Genomic DNA, 19,009 nt, shown 5'->3' on the forward strand with positions numbered 1-19,009 from the left:
GTTCTACTTTTTGTTAAGTATGCACAAACAGATTTACAGCTGTATGAACTTTTTGCTTGAGCTACATCTTGGACAGGTCACCACTCATGACTTACAGCACAAATTACACCAAACTGGTTTTTCTCCTTAATTTAACTGATGGCAATAATTTTAAGACACTGCACATTCCTAAGCACAAATGAAACATAACTTTGTCATTTAAGGATGGTCAGAATATGAAGAGATACGCACACACTGGTTCTGACTATTCACCCACCTTTAACTGAATGTGTGAGGGCAATTAATAATGTTGAACATATTTTCTTTGTGAGGCGGTAAAGGCTTAAAACTGAAGATTTCCAGAGCTAGCTCAACCAATTGCAGGTGAAATAGATACAAAGTACTTCCAACTAATAATTTGCATTGCGTTTCCTGAATCTATTCCTCTATCAAATGCAGCAAGGCTTCTAACTGGAAGTTCAGTACTCATCTATACAAGACGTCTGCTTTTTACAGGTATTTCTAGTGAGGAAGATCAAAGCATCTGATGCGGGTCAGCTTTATGCCATGAAGGTACTTAAGAAGGCAACTCTGAAAGGTAAGGATTAGGACAGTGGCTGCAGTCTCTATTTCTGTACTACTCTGTCATTTACTTTTGCTGCCATTTTTTGCCTTGCTGCTGTCTTACAGTATCTAAGAGCGCACAAATATGTCTCTGCCACCCTCCAAAGTCCTGTCTCACTGTAGTGAATGTTCAAAAAAAAAATACACAAAAAGGTTGCCTATACAGTGTGGGAGCGGGAAAACGGGGCTTTGGAGTTTTCCAGCTGCATTCTTTCTTCACTTTCTTGGTATTATCTATAGGACTTCTATTGGGCATGTGTTAATTTGTATTGCAGTGGCAGTATCTTTCTGTTGCTGAAGTAAATGGAAGTATTTTTAAATAAGGATATTGCTGAAGTAAAACATGGCTCCTACTGGGCAGAAAGGCCTTCCAGATGGTGCTTCTCACTGTATGCCTGAAAATTCATGGGAGCATGTTTTCAAGTGCGAGGAATCATTCTGAGGTTGTTGAGATCATGCTGTTTCCTAGCTAGTGACCAGTCAGCGCATAGTCTGTAGTAGGCTGGGGCCAAATGAGTGATGTTTAAAGTTGGTCGTCCTCTTCTGGGGCCACTGGCTGCTACAGCCTCACTCGGACCAAAAAGAAATTTCTAGTAAAGCACAGGACTGAAAAGCAAACAGAGTAAGTTTCATCTCAGCTGAAGTCCTTACTGTTTGTTCCTCCACAGAGTTAGGAAGATCTAGTTGTCTTCTTGTTTTCCCAGCCTAACACTGTGCTCTCTTTTTTTCCCTCAAAAGTCTGACACTTTTTTCAGATAAGGTGGCCAGCGTTTATTTTGCCCAGAGCAGCTCTTTCAGTCTTTCTTGGACAATGTGGGTTTGCTCCACGCAGTGTCTAAATTTCTATCCTAATGTGAAGAGAGATCATTTTGAGATAGTTCTGATGACTTAACAATCCAAATTGGTTTAGCATGGCTCAATTTGGAGAACCAAAAGAAGAACGTGCAAAGTAGAGTTACAGCAGTGGGGGCAGGCAGACACACCACCTCTTCTGTGTACTCGTCAAAATGGGGAAGTGGCAAACCAGGTGTTTACACAGTCCTTTCCCCTAAGAAAGCCTTTTCAAAGAAATTTTAGTTTGAAGTGATGCTGGCATGCTAAACTTTCTGTTTGGAATAGAGATGGGAAAGTTTGTTCTGGCAGGACAGCATGGTGTAAATAACCACTTAAATAGTAGTGGGCGTAATACATAACAAGTAAAAGGTCAGGCCTGTGTACACAATATGTATAACAGTGATTCTCTGACTTCTCAACCAAGAGCAGGACTGTGAAGTGCCCAAACTGAGCTGAAGTCAAGTCTCAGAGTCTTCCCCACCGGGGAAAGCCACCTCCTGCTGGTCATGGTGTCTGAGGAAGGACTGTGTGACCCCTCTGATGTCAACACATACCAGAGACTTATTTCTGTTTCTTTTGACAACCCAGAACTTTTCACCCAAGGTGAAAATTGGGTATTCCCTCTTTTTCTGTATAACTCTGGGGTGTGTTGAGCAGAAAGAGCTTTGGAGAAGGGGAGGGTTTCTTCTGCATCCCTAAACACATAATTGTTACTTAATATTTGATAGCTAAATCTGTAATGTTAGATTCCACTGGGGGAAAAAAATCTGTATTATGGTAGTATTTTAGGAAATCTCAAAATTTAGATAGTGATTTTAAACTACCCAGTGTTCCATCAAATTTCTGTTCTGTCAAGCACAGTCACTTCTGTGTTTGCAGTTCCTTGGTTCGCTATAGCACAGAACCACTGCTTCTCTCTTCCCTTGGCCATTCCACGAGGCTATTTATTGTTCTTTCAAGCATGGGTTACAAGATCCAAAAGTTGAGGCTGCTTTGTGTTTTTGCTGGATTGTGTTTCTCTCCCATTCAAAGTACTTACCCCTCTGACTGGTAGCCTTGGATTTCCCGTTAGTGTCAAGATAACGAGCACACCAGTAGGAACTAATTTGTCCACACTAGTCTCTACAAATAAGTTCAACTTGGCAGCTATTTAACTCGAAGTACAAAAATGAAGGCAAAATCCCATTGGCACAGGGCAAGTGAGAAGAGCAACAATGAGGACTGCTGTCAGTGAGCTTCCATGTAACTTTTGGCACAAAGATAATATTTCCGACAGCTTAATTTCATCTTTTAAGTGAGAGCACTGAATTGTTGCTGTCTGCCTACACTCAAAAAGGCTGGAAGTCACTCCAATGTGAAGTATTTATTACCATGTCAAGTAATGGGATCAAAGCCATAAGTACTTTTTAGCACTGTGTTCAGTATTTACTGACAAAAGGCATGCTACGAGACAAAGTTTTGAATGATTTTGCATCCTAACCTGTATTGCACAGTACAGCATGGAGCAGGAAAGTCAAAGCTCTTGGTGCCAGCGCCTTTGACATGGCCAAACAGCCCTAAATATCATAGCAGTTACTTTCTTTAGCAAAACAAATTTGCAAAACACATAAAATGGAGAAATGAGAAAGAAAAGAAAAGAGGAGGGAGGTAGCAAAGCTGCATGAGTCTGAAGAGTTAAACCCCAGATAAATAAGAATGTGAGGAAGTCAAATGAGTTTAGGAGTAATGGGTTAAAACTAGCTTTGTACCTTGCTCTGAAGAGCAACCATAGTGTGTCTTGCTGAAGGGTTTGCTATCCCAGGAGCCTGACTCTGGCTGTGGCTGGCTAGTAATATTTAGCAAGAAGCAGAAGTACAAAACAGTGCTTCCTCCAGTGAGTCTGCTGCCTCTTGCCTCTTTCCAGGGTAGTTGTCCCTTGTTAGCATGACTGCAACTTCACCAACAGCAAAGGGTAGTATAAGAAGGGTACAGCAATCAGCAGCAGCACTCCTCAAGCATTTACAGCTCAAAAAAGTTGTTTGATACAAAAAAGGCTTTGTAGACCAATTGCATTTGTAGATTTGAACTTGAAAAAGATCTGCTAAACAGCAGAACTGCTCCTTCTGTGAAGCGAGAATTAGACTCCAAAGGATTCTGGTTTAGATTGTAAAAGTTGGCAGAGGCACATGGTGCACACACAAAGATTTGTGAAAATGAAATTAATCTTTACCTCATGAAGGTTTATATTAAATGTAGAGTACATCTGAATAAGGACCTATAGCAGCATGGATCCCTGAAAGTGAGAAAGCCACTGCTCCTCTCAGTTGTAAATGAGAACATCACACTCAAGTTTCTTTCCTTCACGCCTCATTTCCTTTTGCAGGACCTTGTGGGTATCTGGTTTTTAAAGCAGAGAAGTTTCTGAAGAAACTAGATAAGCATTTCATTCTAATTATTAATTTTAGTAAACCTTGTCCAAAATATTTGAGTATATTATGTTTGTTAGGTGCCAGATGGCAAATACGTCAGATTCAAGGCTGCATGTATGTATAACTCTAACTCATCTGACTTTGAAACACTGTTTATTAAATTACAATACTCTCATACCTACCTTTGCAAATATAAACCCTTTTTTGGGGGAGCTCCAGGTGCTCAAAGATGTTTAGGCACTTAAATACCTCCCAAGAATGAGACTTTTGCCTTTTAGAATGTCATTAGATAATACTATTAAATACCATCTTAAAATGTTTCTTTCACGTCTTCATTAAATTCTTACTTTTTTTCTTGAAAATCAGATTTTTAGATACGAAATTGAAAGAGAATAAAGTTGATCTAGATGTTTAAAAACTTACAGATATATATCAGTGAGTCTTGACTGCCTAGCCTGAATGCACTATGAGACTGAGCAAACAGAAAGAAAAGAGGGACTGTTTATTCTGTGTATATGTCTGCCTTGTATTCACCAGCAAAGCTGGGACAGAGGGAAAGGGCAGCCTGATTATTTTGATTCACTCAGTATTTCCCTTAAGGTGTCTCAGGCTCCATCAGCTTTACTGGATGTGCTTCAGAATTCCATGAACAAGAGCTGTTAAGATCGCTTACAGTGTAAGCCTCATTAAACACCTGTGAAGTGGCCATAAATCCCCAACAGGTTGCTGTGATGGAATGAAAGGGCTGCCTCTGGAACTTGAAAATCAAAGACCCATCCCTCCAGGAAACATGAAATCCTACAGAAAGAGGCATGAAGCCATAATTCACTGATATAATCCTTATGAACTTTGTAAATATTACAGTGATGACCTAGTGAAGGTTATGTGATGGGTCACAAGGAAGGAGTTTGCATCTACCCATCTTGTTGGTAATGGGCTGTGTAAATCTCGGCACTGGAAGCTATTTGACCCTGAGAACTGAGAGAGTCTACCTCTTTCTGCTTATGGGGTTTACAAATTATAATCTATTTTGTCAAAAGCCCTGAAGTGCTTTGCAGTTTATGATCCCCAGTCTAAACCAGTAGACTTATGGGTTTACAGTTGTGCTGAGTGCATGTGATGGTTATAGATACAGTATGTGGTGAGAGCAGCTTTACTGACTCACAGAGAGCTTGGGGATGTTAGATCGATGCTATTCATTATAATTAATTATAAACTGAACAATTAACTTAGATGTCACCAGATGGACTGTGATTTCCATCTAAACCATTCATAAAACTGTAGTAGTGACTTCCCGGTTTGAACACCAACTGAAGCGGCTTCTTCAGTTTTCCCCTGTATGCGACTCAGTTTCCCTAGACTGTGGTGCCTAGATATAAAACACTGAACTCCAGTGGATTCCCACCATTCTGAAGGGAACAGAAATCCAACAACACAAAAAACTAAGGACAATTTAACCTTATAAGTCAGGACTTAGAAAGAGCCTTCACCTCAGATAAACTTAGCTCTTTGGTGCCCAGGTTTTCAAGGTGTCTTGTCCTATTCCTTTCAGCCCCCATGTTTGGTGAGAGGCTCTGTTATTCACCCAGGTTCACCCGTTAGTTTTTGGTTTGTTATCTTTTTGTAAAGTGTTCTTCAATCTTTTTAATATCGTCCTGGGCCTCTTATTACCCTCTTCCAAACAATTCACCAGGGAAGTCCTGACCACACGTTCAGTTTACTCCGAGTCCAGACCCTGCACCAGAAGTCCCCTTGCCCTGCTGTTTGGAGGAAAGCCTACATGCTCTGGATCCTTGGGAACTGCTGCCTTCATATGACTTCTTTACTCTGAGAATTGTAACTGTCCAAATGTCAGGGCTGTGAGCTCAAAAAAAACATTGCTGGACCTGGAAGTGCCCTTAAAGATCCAGCTAAGACATAGACTCACCCCTCTCCACAAATAGCCATACACTAAATTTTCAGTGGGGAGAGGAAAATCTGGGAAGGAAATAGCAACTTCTGCATGCACAAACACAATAACATTTGATTCCTCTGTATATTTCATAAGTGGATCTAAAATGTAAGGATCAGCCTAGTCGATATGTGCTCAGCCACACAGCTCTTGAGTCACCGTCTGGACCTTGCCCATTCGCATGCAAGCTCTATGGGCCAGGAGTCAAGGAGAAGACCTCCAGCTTTGTGCTGAGCTGCAGAACATGCCAGCCTTGGCCATCACAATTTAGGAGCAAGCTGGAATTAGTAGCTGTCATCCAAGGAAGCAGAACTGACTTTCCTCCCGTGGGAGGTTTGAAAATGAAACCTGGAATATCTTCAACTAGCAGTGCTTAGAGGTCACCATCAAGCTGTGGCTTTACAGTGCCTTTTCAAGGCTTCTTGCATCAGACGACCTCTTTCTTCCTCCCCTAAAGAGTCAGCTTATCTAGGGCTTGCTTTCTGAAGGAGGAAAGGGCACAGTACATTTGAGAGAGCTCACTTAGGTTGTTTCTAATGGACTGTGGAGAATAATGTGTTTGTATGTTATGAGGAAAATGAACTGTAGTTAGGCAACTAGCACATTGTGTGTCAGCAAATATTATAGAATATTCCAGCCAGAACATATAACAGACTGGACAGGTCAAAAATTACAAAGAACATTGCTGGAAGTTTATTTTCATAGTGTTTGCTAAAGAGCATTGACTTGTGTTCATCGAGATTGTAGCTTCTGGGTTAGATACCGAATACTCTTTAGTGATTCTGTACAGTATTTGGATTCAGGTTTGGATGAGAAGGGAAAACTTTTACCTATAAATATAAAGTGAGCATGCACCACTCAAAGATTTAATTATCTGTTTCTATTCAAACCATGTGGGACTCGTCATTGTATGAAGTCCTGATTAAATTATAGACTCTTCACACTGCCAAGTGCATTGTGAATATCCTGTTATCAGGCAAAAATTCCCACTGTTAGGACAGTCAAGAAATGAACTCCGGATATTAAAAATGCTCTCTGCTTTATAGCAAGGGAGCATTTTGGCTGGTTTGTTTTTACACAAAAACCTGTTGTTCCTCATGGAGCTTTTTCTAAGTGCCAAAGAAAATTCAGCTTTCTCGACATGAAAATTTTGGCTGTTGAGTTCTGTAAAGGGTCCTGTTGTCAAAAGTGTTGCTTAGGTTTCTAGATAGCAAGTTCTTCCTATTGTCCTAAGGAGGCCAGAATTATTAAGTCTTTGACTAAATACTGGTAAAAATTATAATCAATCTTCCTATCTTTCTCCCTGTCATTCAGCCAGACTGACTTGCATAGGAGCACACACTTCTGCACTTGTCATATACACTGTAGGTAAATGCAGCAATATCTCTCAGTCCTTTCCTGTCCACACATTTGTTCCAGTACAACTCTGCTACTACAGTAATAGCAAAATATAGCTCACTGCATAGTTGTATGTTCATTTGGGATGTAGCTTAGTATGTTGCTGCCTGAAATAGCTTCATTTTATTCTCCCCAAAGAGAGCACAGGACAGAACTCACAAGCAAACCCCAGCTTTCTCCATGAGAATTTCAGTTGTGTAGCAGAAACTGTGATGGGAGTCCTAGCACCCAACAGTATTGGTGCTTTGGCTTGGACCGGGCTTTTGAAGCAATTCTTCCACTCATCCCCATTTGCTGTGCCTTGGTGTGCCAGGCACAGCAGTTTTGGAGCACACAAGCTAGGTTCCCTCCTGATGAAACTAAACCAGGAGCACACCCAGTGCCCTCCAGCCTCTCGTGGGCATTCAGGCCATGGGACCAAAGCATGACATCAAGTGGGGCAACCTCAGGTCCCAGCATCCACTGTTACTTTATGTAGATTGCTGGCTGCACTACACTGCTTGCTAGTGCAGTCATAGGTTTAAGCCAAAGTTTCAGACTTTGCTATGAGAACATTGAGTGCACCTGTATTTGTGTTTTTCACTAGGTATAGCATAGAACTGTCTTAAATTTTTCCATCTTTTTGCTAAGTTATCGTGCCCACGCCCTTAGTTTCTAATCCTTGAGCAGTTCCATGGGCCCCATTAGCAGCAACTGAAAGTGTTGCATTATTCAGGTATTCATATAATGATTCCCTAGAGAGCACAAAGGAGATTCAAATCTGAAGTCAGAGGAAGAGAGCGTTGAAAAGTCTGGTGATTTCTTTGGCAGAAAGGATATGTTCTTCACCTCTCATCAAATTATACAAGTTTGTTCTAAATGTTTGTTGAGTCACACTCTTCTGTCAATGAAATATGGAAAGAATGACTTCTTTAAAGTTTCTAAAAAAGCAGCATCTCTTGCACTTTGCATTTGAATGTGTCCCCTGGCTACTCCAGCCAGTCAAGGAGTGGTGGCTGGCCATCATACCCGTTTCATTTTTGATAGTAAAAAGCAATTTTCCAAATTATGTTGTAATTTTCAGTCAATTTGCTATCTACCTCTTTAAAGTATCAATTGATCCTGCTGCGCTTGACACAGTGAATAAGTAGTGATGTAGACACTTGAAACTGCAGATCCTGTGAGGGCCATCAGTAAAGGGCTTTCAGATCCAAACTCATTCTTCAAAATCCCTGTAGTAGACTTGAGCAAGGGCTTTCACTACTGCTTGCTTTCCTCTGGATTATTCTTTTTGTCATATTCATTGCACTGTATATCTAATGACAGCTATTTGCAGTTATTCCTAAATTGGTTGTCACTTTAAGGAAAAGACCACCTTTGATATTTTTTATTGTCAAGTAGCAGATTGCTGTTAGTTGCTTTTGGTGTAGTTTCAGGAATTGAGAGACTACACAGACAGTTGTCCTGAAGCCACAAGTGAAATGTTTATCTGGTTTGACAAATGTGGTGCAATTTAATTTTATCTGTAGAAAACCCACTTTTACCAGAAAAGGACTGGGAGGTGCAGTGGCCTTTGTCAGCCATCACACCCCTCTCTAGCAATAGCTGGAAACCACAAAGAGAAAGGAGAGAAAAGCATAGCTTAGTTTAATTGGAACAGGTCTGCGAAGAGTGATGTGAAGCTCCAGCTGAATGAACAAGTCTGGAGTGAGACAGGCACTGCTGGCTCTGCACAGTGCTCTGCTTGGGCCAAGCACCAGGAAGCGAGGACTGGCCGATCACCAGGACAGCCACAGGAGCCCAGTGGTTCTGCTTTGGGAGCCTAACTCATGTCCCTGCCCAGGTCTGAGCCAGGTAAACCCACCAGTGAGGGACTCTCAGAGAGCACCTCCTGCCTTTCACTGCTACTAAAGCATCAGCTGCAAGGCACCTGAAGAAGTCCCACAGCCCATATTTGACCTAGGGTGGCACAGCTATGCTTTTGTCATTCCTGACGGATGTTTGCCTAATTAGTTCTTAGACTGTCTCTATCCCTACTATTACAAAATGCTTCCTAACATCTGTCCCTTATCTGCCTTGCTACAGCTGAGGCCATTAGTTCACATCCTCTCTGCTGAGGACAGTTTCCTCTGCAGTTTTCTTCCACATTTTGAAGACTGTTATCATGTTTAGCCCCCATCTTCTGTAGGCTGAGAATCTTTCATCTTCCTTTCCTTTCTCAGGGATCATTTCTTCTAGATGTCTGGGCTAGAAGAGGATTTAGTTTTGCTAGCGCTAGGTAAGTTGAAGGTGACTGTTAAACAACGTGTGATCGGCTCTGGCTCTATGCTCCAGAGTTCAGGTCCTCTGTGAATGCTTTGTTATGATAGTAGCAATGCCCCCACTCTACCAAGTAGATTGTTGAAAATTCAGGGGTTTTTAATTGAACAGATTGAAATGTGCTGCTGCAAAGATGTCAGAGTGGTCATATTGTTGAGATACTGAATGTTTGTTCCTTTGGGGAGTCCCATTCAGAGAAGGTTCCAAGGAAAAGCTATCCCTCAAGTAGAAGGATTTGTAATATGGCTCTTGTTTGCATTGCTGCTCGAGACAGCAGCATTTCTGGAGGGTGTTTTGAGTTTCTTATGGTTGCCCGCAGCTGTCAACCTCCATTCTTCTTCTCTCATGTGTTTAGCTTCAGAATTAAGTAGAACATCAGTGAGCAGGATGTACCCAGGCCAGTCTGGCTTTACCAGGGTTAACATAACACTGGTTACTGTTTTATCTTGCCTGCTCCCCTCTCCTTTTGCCTTTCTGGCTGGTGTCCTGTAGGCCGAATGCAAACCTTCAAGTGAAAGTCTGCTTTTCTGGTTTTCTTCTGGCTTGGTCTTAGGGCTTGGATTTCTTTTGTGTATTGTTTATCTTGCGCTATCTTTAAGGCGCTTTTCAAGCTTTCTGTTTGCTTGTAATGCTTCTAATTTTAAGAAACCCACTGCTGAAAAAGAGAAGCTATTGCTGGCAATCCATTGAGTCAGCTGCACAGCACATGAATGGACCGCTGGGAGCCTTTTAATCCTGCCTGACGTCCAAGAGCTTGCTGTTGGTACCACAAGACTGCATGAATTACAGGAAAAGAAAAATGACTCTTTTGGCAAATACAGGCTCAAATGCGATTAGTCTTCATCTCCTTTGAATTTATGTCATGTAGTCTGTTCTTTCATGGCAGGCTTTGTTGGTACAGGAGCTGGTACCTCAGTTTAGGAGTTACAAGACTTCTGCTCTGCTCACATCTCTGCCACCAGCCTGCTCCATGAACATAAACCATCTACTGTTACTGCTGCTCCTCTTCTCAGTCTCACATCTGTAACGTTAATCTAATTATGCCAGCCACCTCTTCACAGCACTCGATGTCCTTATGAAAAGTAATAGTCAGATATTAATGGAGATGTTATTAACGCTTCTCCGCACTGAAGTGCAATCTGCTGCATTATGGAATTTAATGGCTAAAGAATCCAAAACAAGAAATTATTAGGAAATGTCTCTCCTGTATAATGCATTGACTATTTGAAATGATCAGAGCTATGAATCAACTGTACTTTTGCATAAATTTGTAGCTGTAGTGGAAAGCTAAACTGGAAATTCAATAGGTAAGTATCACTGGGATTTTCAACCTCCCTGATGGACTCTGCAAGTCTTTTGCTGTGGTACAAATCCATTACCTATATGGAAAGCATTTGTTTGTTCTGTTCACTGAATAAGTTGCACCCATTGGAGCATCCAACATGATTGCTATTTAACCAATTTCAGCTGCCTGCAACTGCAGTGCATAAATAGTTGGTTGGAAACTACATTTGTAAGCATCCTCTGGGAGTTGCATCCCACTGCTTTTACTGGTTCCCATAATACAACAGAAAAATATTATTTCCTTTCAAGCACGAGGACAGATTAACAGAGAGGTCAGCACTGCCACTTGGCCATTTTAAGCCAGAGGGATGTCAGAGGGTGGAGGGTCAGTTGCACAGGCGATGGGTTGCCTCACAGCATTGCAGCTGGATCACTTGTAAACTTTCACCAAACAGCTGGCCGAGCATTCTGTTCACAACTGCTGCTGGAGGTGTGCTAGCACTCAGCTGGTTCTCCATAAAAGTTAGATGGCACAGTGTGGGAGACTACCATCTGGGAGTTGTTTCAACAGAAACAAAATTATTCTCTGTGTTTTATACTCTTCATGTGGGTTACACATGTCAGTTAGGGCTTCTTCATGGCTGCAGCGTTTGCTCCAAGCTGGAGGATTTGATGATGTTCAAAGAGAGACCAGCAATCAGCATCAACAACAGCCTCTCCTTTCTATTTTGTCTAGAGCATTTTCTATCTGCATGCGACTGTAATTAACACACTCGAGAGGTTTCCATGGCGCAGTAATTTAACTGACATTTTCTCAGCAGCGGTAGATTCTCTTTGTAAATTTGGGCAAAGCCTGAATTGCTCAGATAATTGCGCTCTGTCCCTCGTCATCTTTCAGACTTCTTTTGTGCTATGACATAGTTGCCATTTAGCGGGGAATTGTCGTCACCAACACTGTTAACTCAGAGCTGCCTTTCATGCTTAGAGGGAGTTTCAGGTTTATGGGATTATACTGCTATATAGGTTTTGTCAATGCTGATCAATTCAATTTTGTTTTCATTATGGATACAATAAGCTATACAATGTAAAATATTAATGTCGTACATCTAGGTAGGATGTAAATAGATGCAGGTACTAACTTGATCCTTGCATGTTATCATAAGAAAAAAATATTTTCAAATGTACATTTAGAAAGACTATTTTGTATTTCTGTTTTTACATGGTGTTCCCCGCATTTGAGCCACCTTTACCACCTATCTCTATATCCTAGAATACTTTCCCCATAAAGGTGAAGGATGGGCCCCCAGCTTGTGCCCCTTCTCTCTCGCTTTGTTCAGGAAAATAGCCAGTGGATTTGCTCAGCAGCTCCAGTGAGCCCCCAGGAGCAGACTTTTATGCAGAAGACAGTTTCTTAAGCAGCACATTTTGACCTTGGTGCCAAGGAAGACAAGAGGCTCTTCCTAGACCATCCCACTAAATGTACAGCTTTCATTTAGCTGACTTTCCAACCTACTGAAATCCAGACATCCTAATTTTCCAGAAGACCCTCAGCTGTCCCCAGGTGAGCTGGTGCCCCCCAGATTCCTGAGGGGAGCTTTCTGGGGCAGTGGAAAACTGCCATACCCCAAGCTCCAAGCATCAGGGGTAGTGGTGGGTTTGAAGATGTGATCTGTTGTGTCGAGCTGAGGGAAAGGCAATAGGAAGGGCAAAACCACAAGTGGAGAGGTGGTGGGCCAGGAAGAGAGAGGGTCGTGGATCATGAGCAGAACTTGCTCCCAGTGTCATTTCAAGGGAAAGACTGAGCTTTGTGGTGGGAGCAAGATAGAGCCAGAGCTAGTCTTCTCTGCAGCTTCAGGAAGCAGGCAATAGCTGTCTGCCAGCTTCTCCAGAGCATTCCCCCTCCTCCCACCCCTTTCTTCTTGGGACCCAAGAGGGCTGCGAGGGAAGAGGGCTGCTCAGCTCCAGCGCTGGCAGAGAGGGTGCTCGGTGGCTTCCCTTGGTAGAGAAGGGAAACGGCAGGAGCGAGGCTGTTCAGCCCTGCCACCGGGGTGGAGATGGAAGGGATTTGAAGGATGGCTACAGGTGAGACTGATGGAGCAAAAAGGAGGTGCTCAAGACTTGACCTAGCTACATGAGATTTGCTAGTGTCAGAGGTCTCCTTACATGCATCTTCATTAGAAATATGCAGAGACCCTGTCATGCTGTTATGACACACTTGTCTTTTAGTTTGCTATATGAAGTTTATCCCATGAGAGGGTTTGAGAGCACTTTTTCACAAGCAGAACAAAGCAAGCAGCTTCCAAAGCAAAGCTTTGAGGAAGCCTGAAAGTTTGCCCTGTGCATGGGAGGAGTATGGTTTGCTGAGCAGTCACTGGAAGGGCTGCCAGAGGGCTGGCAGCTGCTGTGCTGGGTGGCCCCGGAGGAGCTGCATTACCCCTCTGACCTCCAGCTATCACCTCAGGGTAATAGCCATAGTGCTCCAAGGCTCTTGTTAAGGCTGTTTGAGATCTCAGAATTAAAATCATTGTGTGGAAGCTAAACTGCTCATGGTTACTTTCCACAGAGTTTTCAAGTCCATTCCCAATACAAATTTTTAGTTTCTGATTTTTTTTTAATTTTGCTGGAATATTCTAACATAATGTTACAGGCATTAATCCTGGTGCAAATGACTGCTCTGTTTCAGTCTCCCAAATACTTGTGCATAGTAGTGAAATCTATAATTTTTTTTTTTTTAGAAAATGTGCTTTACTGAGGTGGAGTCACTGCAGCGGAGTAGCACATAGTGAAAGATGCAATTTCATTCCCGTGCAGCCAGGGCAGTGTGGTTTCTTACTAAATCATTAAACTTTTCCTGTCCAGTTTTGTTTTAAGACGTGTCAAGTGATGAGTCTCCAATCCCAACCCTTTGCTCTGCTCCATAGGGGTTCATCGGTTTGCCCGACACAGCCCACATTTCCTCTTTTTCTTTTTCACTTACCTCCTCATATTTATATTCATTTCTTTCCTTTTATTTTGATAAATAATTCTTCTCTGTCCTTCATGTTTATGTCCTTTAAATATTTATCTGCGCTCCTCCTGTCTCACTTTAGTCATTGCTTAGTACAGTTTATGTTTAGCTCTTGGCAGTTACCCAGTGACATGGGAAAAAAGAAGATATCCTCTTCAGTTAGGTATTCTTTCAGAGTTCAGGCAGGAATGTGTATTTTCAGAACTGTATACAGGGATTGAGATGTCGATAGCGAGATCCTATTAATGTCAAGAGCAGTTTTACTACTGACTGTTTTAGGGCCATGATTTCACCCAGAGACTCTCTGAACTTAGCCCTATCTTCCACGAGGCTCCCGATACGATAGTGGAGTCCAGACTGAAAAGTAATTTGTGATTGTTTGAGCACTATGTTTCTCTCCTCAAAGGAGAAAATACTGGATCAGCCTTTTTTCTTGTTGTTTGTGTGGCCAAGGCTTGCTGGTTGCAGAGCTTTAGTCAGTGTGTCGGTAATGACACGAGACCAGGCTTTTCCTTATGTTCTAATCTAGGAAATGACCTTGCCTTGACTTCACACCTTACTTGCAGATGGGACTGGAGGCTTCTTCAGTGACAGACAGCCGTCTTGCAGATGCTCACTTATTTTTGTGAGGCAAACATATCAACAGAGCTATACTGAGCATGTCTGCGTAGCATGTCAGGGCCTGGGCAAAGCAAAGGTTTGGTTTGCCTGAATGTTGACATTAAGTGCCGCAATTTTCCTGAAATATTTGAGCCATAAATTCCTGTCTATTTTTTGTGCAAGTAGTTCAGAGGGCTGGGTTGCAGGCAACCTGATAAACCTCATCCTGCATGGTTTACAAATAGAAGCTGCCTCAGTGCTTCATATCTCCTAAATCAAGTGAGAGCCCTCATTTTTAGAGGATAAGCTGCTATCCCAGCTTCCTCAGTGATGCCTTATATATACTAGTTACTCATTTCACAAACCAAAACATTTGGAATTTAGTAACTGAAATGCTTGTCTAAAACATTTTCTTAGAGCAAGTCAGATTGGATTGGCTCCGTGTTTACCACATCCAAGCAGCCTAATGGAAGGAGTGTTTAGAGTGAGAAGTCAGCCTAGTGCAGTCATGGCCAGGGCTGCCTCGTAGCTCGGGGTCAATGTTAACATTTGCCTCGTGCTCCGTGACTGACCCATCTAAACTCTCCCTTGTGAGAAATGCACCTCTCACAGTCCTGCCACAGTCTTGCCTTACCCATATCAGAACTAAGCTGGCAAACTGCTCTCCGATTAGACCAATCACAAAAACATTACTTTATAGTTTTGTACAATTACCCTGCACTTGGCAGACATGGAGTTGGGTTTTCTTGTTTTAAAATTCCTCCTGGGCTCAGTGAATGTGTTTTTCCTGAAGCACCCATAAATGCTTTTCTTAATTATTCCATCTTCTGAATGTGCATTACGACTGATAAAGAAAAGATTCAGTGTACCGTTTCTGGTAGAGTGTCTATCCACAGGAACAGGACTGTTGAGTGAAATTTTGCTTGAAAAAACATTGGTAGTAAGCATTTCAGCAGAATGCTCTGGTTTGATTGTAAATGTTTTTAAAAAATATTTTATAATTGTACATTATAATTAATGTTTAAAAAAGAATAGATCAAAAATGAAGTTAAAACCTTTAACAAAACAGTACTTTGATGCACTCAAAACAATTTTTTGCAATTTCATTTTGGCAAAACTTGCTGAATTTAGGCTTTTTGTTCCAATTCAGAACAAAAGCCACAGCAAAAACATCTTTGAAAATGTTCAAAATTATAAGTTTCAAGCAGCTTTACAGCAAACATTTACCAGGATTACTTCAGCCTATAAGCAAAACTGCCCTGGCAGCAAATGACAGCATCCCAGTATGTACATTCTTCACAGAGGGATAATACCACATTTCCGCTTCTTCCAGGAATTCTCACTTAATATTATATAAAAGATTGTTGGTCTTGTCCATAAACAACCCAGATGGACCAGGCAGAAGGTTCCATACCATGCCATTAAACAAGATAGTAGGGCCTCATATAACGAAATAGAAGGGACTCAGGTGGGCTTTAAGTCACTCTCACACAGGGGCACTTTGCCCAGAGTTAGAGTCCTAAGGAGCTCCCTGGGGAGCTCCAGAACCACCCTCACCCCCTTCCAGCTCTGTCAGGCTTTGCAAGTGAATTAGTAGTTGCTCAAAGATCCTGAAGGAGAAGAAACTTCCCTTTCAGTACAACTGACTTTTTAGGCCTGGAGAGATTCAATAAAGGGAGCAATATTTTTTCTGTAGAAGACTGGCATAAGAGGCAACGTCTTTGCATTTTCACCGCTGAGACAGTGGTCACTCCCAATACATTTCAATCATAAAAGATGTATTTTTGCCTTTGATGATGTGCTGCAGAACATATTTGTGGTGAATACCAAAGCACAGACAGTTTTCACACTTCCAGAGTAAAGTAATCTGCAAACCTTATTCAGCCATGTCTGTAAAACCCACAAAGCAAGTGTATTTTAAGAGCAAAGAGCAGCAATAGTTGATTAAACCATGCTGGGCTTCAAGCTTAAAAGGAAAGCGGTGAAACTCGTTACCCTGAGAAACCCAGCAGTTCCTGGACATCTGAATCATCTCCATCTCAAGAAGGATAAGAGGAAAACAATTTCTTCCTTGTCCCTGTTGACTTACCTACATTGCAATAGCAAACACAAGGCGAACACTCATTTCGTCCTGGAATGTCCCACGGGTAGAAAACATTAGGCTTGGTGCTGCCCCTCCTGTGCAGCTGCAGGCAAGTTAGCCAGCGCTGCAGCAGGGCAGTAGCTGCAAGGGAATTAATCTGACAGGAGAAATGGTGATACCAGAGAAGTTTGGTGGAGAAAATTCAACCCTCTTTGGACTGTATTTAAGAGTAGGATTGAGGATCTACCTGTATATATTTTCTCTGTTGGATTCTTCTATGTTGGAACTAAATTTTAAATATCTATTTTGTGATGGGAAAAAAGGCCAACTGTCTCATAACTGGTTTAAGCAGCTTTTTTTTATTGCAAAACTGTATGAAACAGCCACCAGTTTCTCCCTTCAGGTCATCATAATTTCCAGAGCTGTTGATGAACGGTGTTTACTGGGACCTCTGAATTCTAAGGCCAGCCCTCTTATTCATTTGTCATTTTGAAATTATGCCTATTCCTAGAGCATAGGTAATTATCACCTGTCAGTAAGAGTTAATACTGAAATTGTTGCTATTGCCTGCAATAGTAATAATAATAATAATACATCTGTTCAACTGAAGCAAATATTATAAAAAATCAGAGTAGGTTACAGCAGAATTCAAGAAACAAATATATCACTTCATGGATCATTTGACAGGATATCGCAACCACTAAGGTAAATAAATTTAGATAAAACATATGCTTTACATCAAAAAAAAAGATGACCCATGTGCCGCTATGCAGAGGTGTTGAAGGCTTTCAGTTTTGCACAAATTGTGGACAGATGTATTTCCAGCTGTAGGTTTTGGCTTTCTGGAGGAAGTTGTATGCTAGCAACTGGCAGTTCTCTCTGCTCTTCAATGAGCTGTTTATTCAGTTTGTTTTTAACAATGTTGGTTAGAACTGATTTATGCAATTGTAAGGGGTGTAATTCTGACTTTGTTGGTGTCGTACATCACCATAGGATTTGTCTTATTGGGTATCATTGCACATCTGCAGCTCACAGACCTTGGTGGGGGTGGGGAACAGGTTCACCTGGGAGCTGAGCACAAGCACATCTGTGTAAATTCAGTTAGTCCAGTTATGTTTAAAAATATACAAAAATTGAAATTTCACCTGTGCATTAAGGACACAAGGTTTTTATGATCATCTGGCTGGTTTGTCAGTCAGTACTTCTCTAATTATGGGGCTGAACCCACTGGCTAATTTCAGGCAAAAATCTAAAACACACTTAAGCTCCTGCAGCGTCTGTGGGATTTTTTGGCCGGGGAGAGAGATCCAAGCTGGTGTCCCAGCGGGGAAATGGCAGGAGGTTGCAGCTGCCAGAGACTCCAGCTGGGCAGGAGGGAGCCCACCAAGCAGCACCGACAGAGCTCAGACCTGCTATAGCCTCTGCAGGCTGCTCTTTGCTGGCAAGGGCGTCAGGAAAAAGCAGGGAGAGCTCAGGTTACTGCTCTGAGGATTTGTTTTCAGCAAAGTTAGTATGTCCTAGAAACCCATGTTTGCTCCTGAAAACTCCTATATGATTTTTTTTGTAGCATTAGGCTTCATCAATCTGTCCTTAATTCTCCTTGTTGGGAAATTCAGCAGAGGTACTTCAGAGGGATATTGTGAGATTTAATTAACTTTTCCAAACATTTTGAGAGAATAATGACTAGGTGATAACTAACATAAATGGAAGTTCAATTTTAAAAGTTTAGGATTAATTCAGAGGCATCTGTCATTCCAAATCTCAACATTGAAGCATCGAAGCTACTTTAAAAAAAAACAACCAACAACAACAAACAAAGGAAAGTCTTTGATTTCTTTAAAGCCAACTGTGTTGTTTCATGCAAAAGGGGGAAAAAAAGGAGGGGAGGGGGAGATAAAATGACCTTCTCCAGACCCTGGACTCCTAAAAACCAGTCTGCATTCATATTGATTTTTCAGAGTGCCCTTCTACAAAGGAGCGTCTCCTGCTCCATGAATCTATTTTTTTTCCTCTGCCACAGCAGTGCTAGGGCTGAGTGGTAAATCTCTGTTTTTAATGGCTCTTTCCCCATCTCTAAAAGGTTCCATATTTGGGGACACAGAGGATCTTTATTCCACGAAAGCAGCCTTCACAAAATTATATGCATTTCAAAAGAAATGTGCGCAAAATCCCTACGTGACATTATTGGTAATACTTCTACATTCAGGTGTCAACAGGACACTTTTCTGTTTTCCTTTGTGTTCTAATAATGCTCTGCTGATAAGGTACAACATGAAAGGCTGCTCTTTAGAAGATTTGGGTATAATACTGTTTAGAGCAGAAACACAGTAATACAAATAGTATTCCAAGCAGAGCCATTGAAGGCAGATTATGGTCTTTCTTGGAAAGCCTTTATTTCTCGATATCTCAGGTAATTAGTCACCACACAAGTACTTTGTCTTCCAGACTTACCCAGTGTGGATTTGAAATCAGAGTCTAGCTCTCTGCTTTTGTCTACAACAGCCAACATTAAAAACAGATGAAAATAACAGAAATAGAATCGA

The 19,009-nt window shown here is 41.7% G+C and overlaps 1 protein-coding gene across 2 annotated transcripts in view; it reads left to right on the top strand.

The window, feature by feature from the left end:
* RPS6KA2 (ribosomal protein S6 kinase A2) overlaps positions 1-19,009 on the top strand; it is a 202,825-nt gene that overhangs the window by 89,931 nt on the left and 93,885 nt on the right. For both annotated transcript variants that reach the window (XM_068405539.1, XM_068405624.1), the window contains exon 3: positions 496-577. In XM_068405539.1, the coding sequence (XP_068261640.1) occupies positions 496-577 (82 nt within the window). The remainder of the gene's footprint in view (positions 1-495; positions 578-19,009) is intronic.

Source organism: Nyctibius grandis, chromosome 1 (assembly GCF_013368605.1).
Source record: "Nyctibius grandis isolate bNycGra1 chromosome 1, bNycGra1.pri, whole genome shotgun sequence".
NCBI lineage: Eukaryota > Metazoa > Chordata > Aves > Nyctibiiformes > Nyctibiidae > Nyctibius > Nyctibius grandis.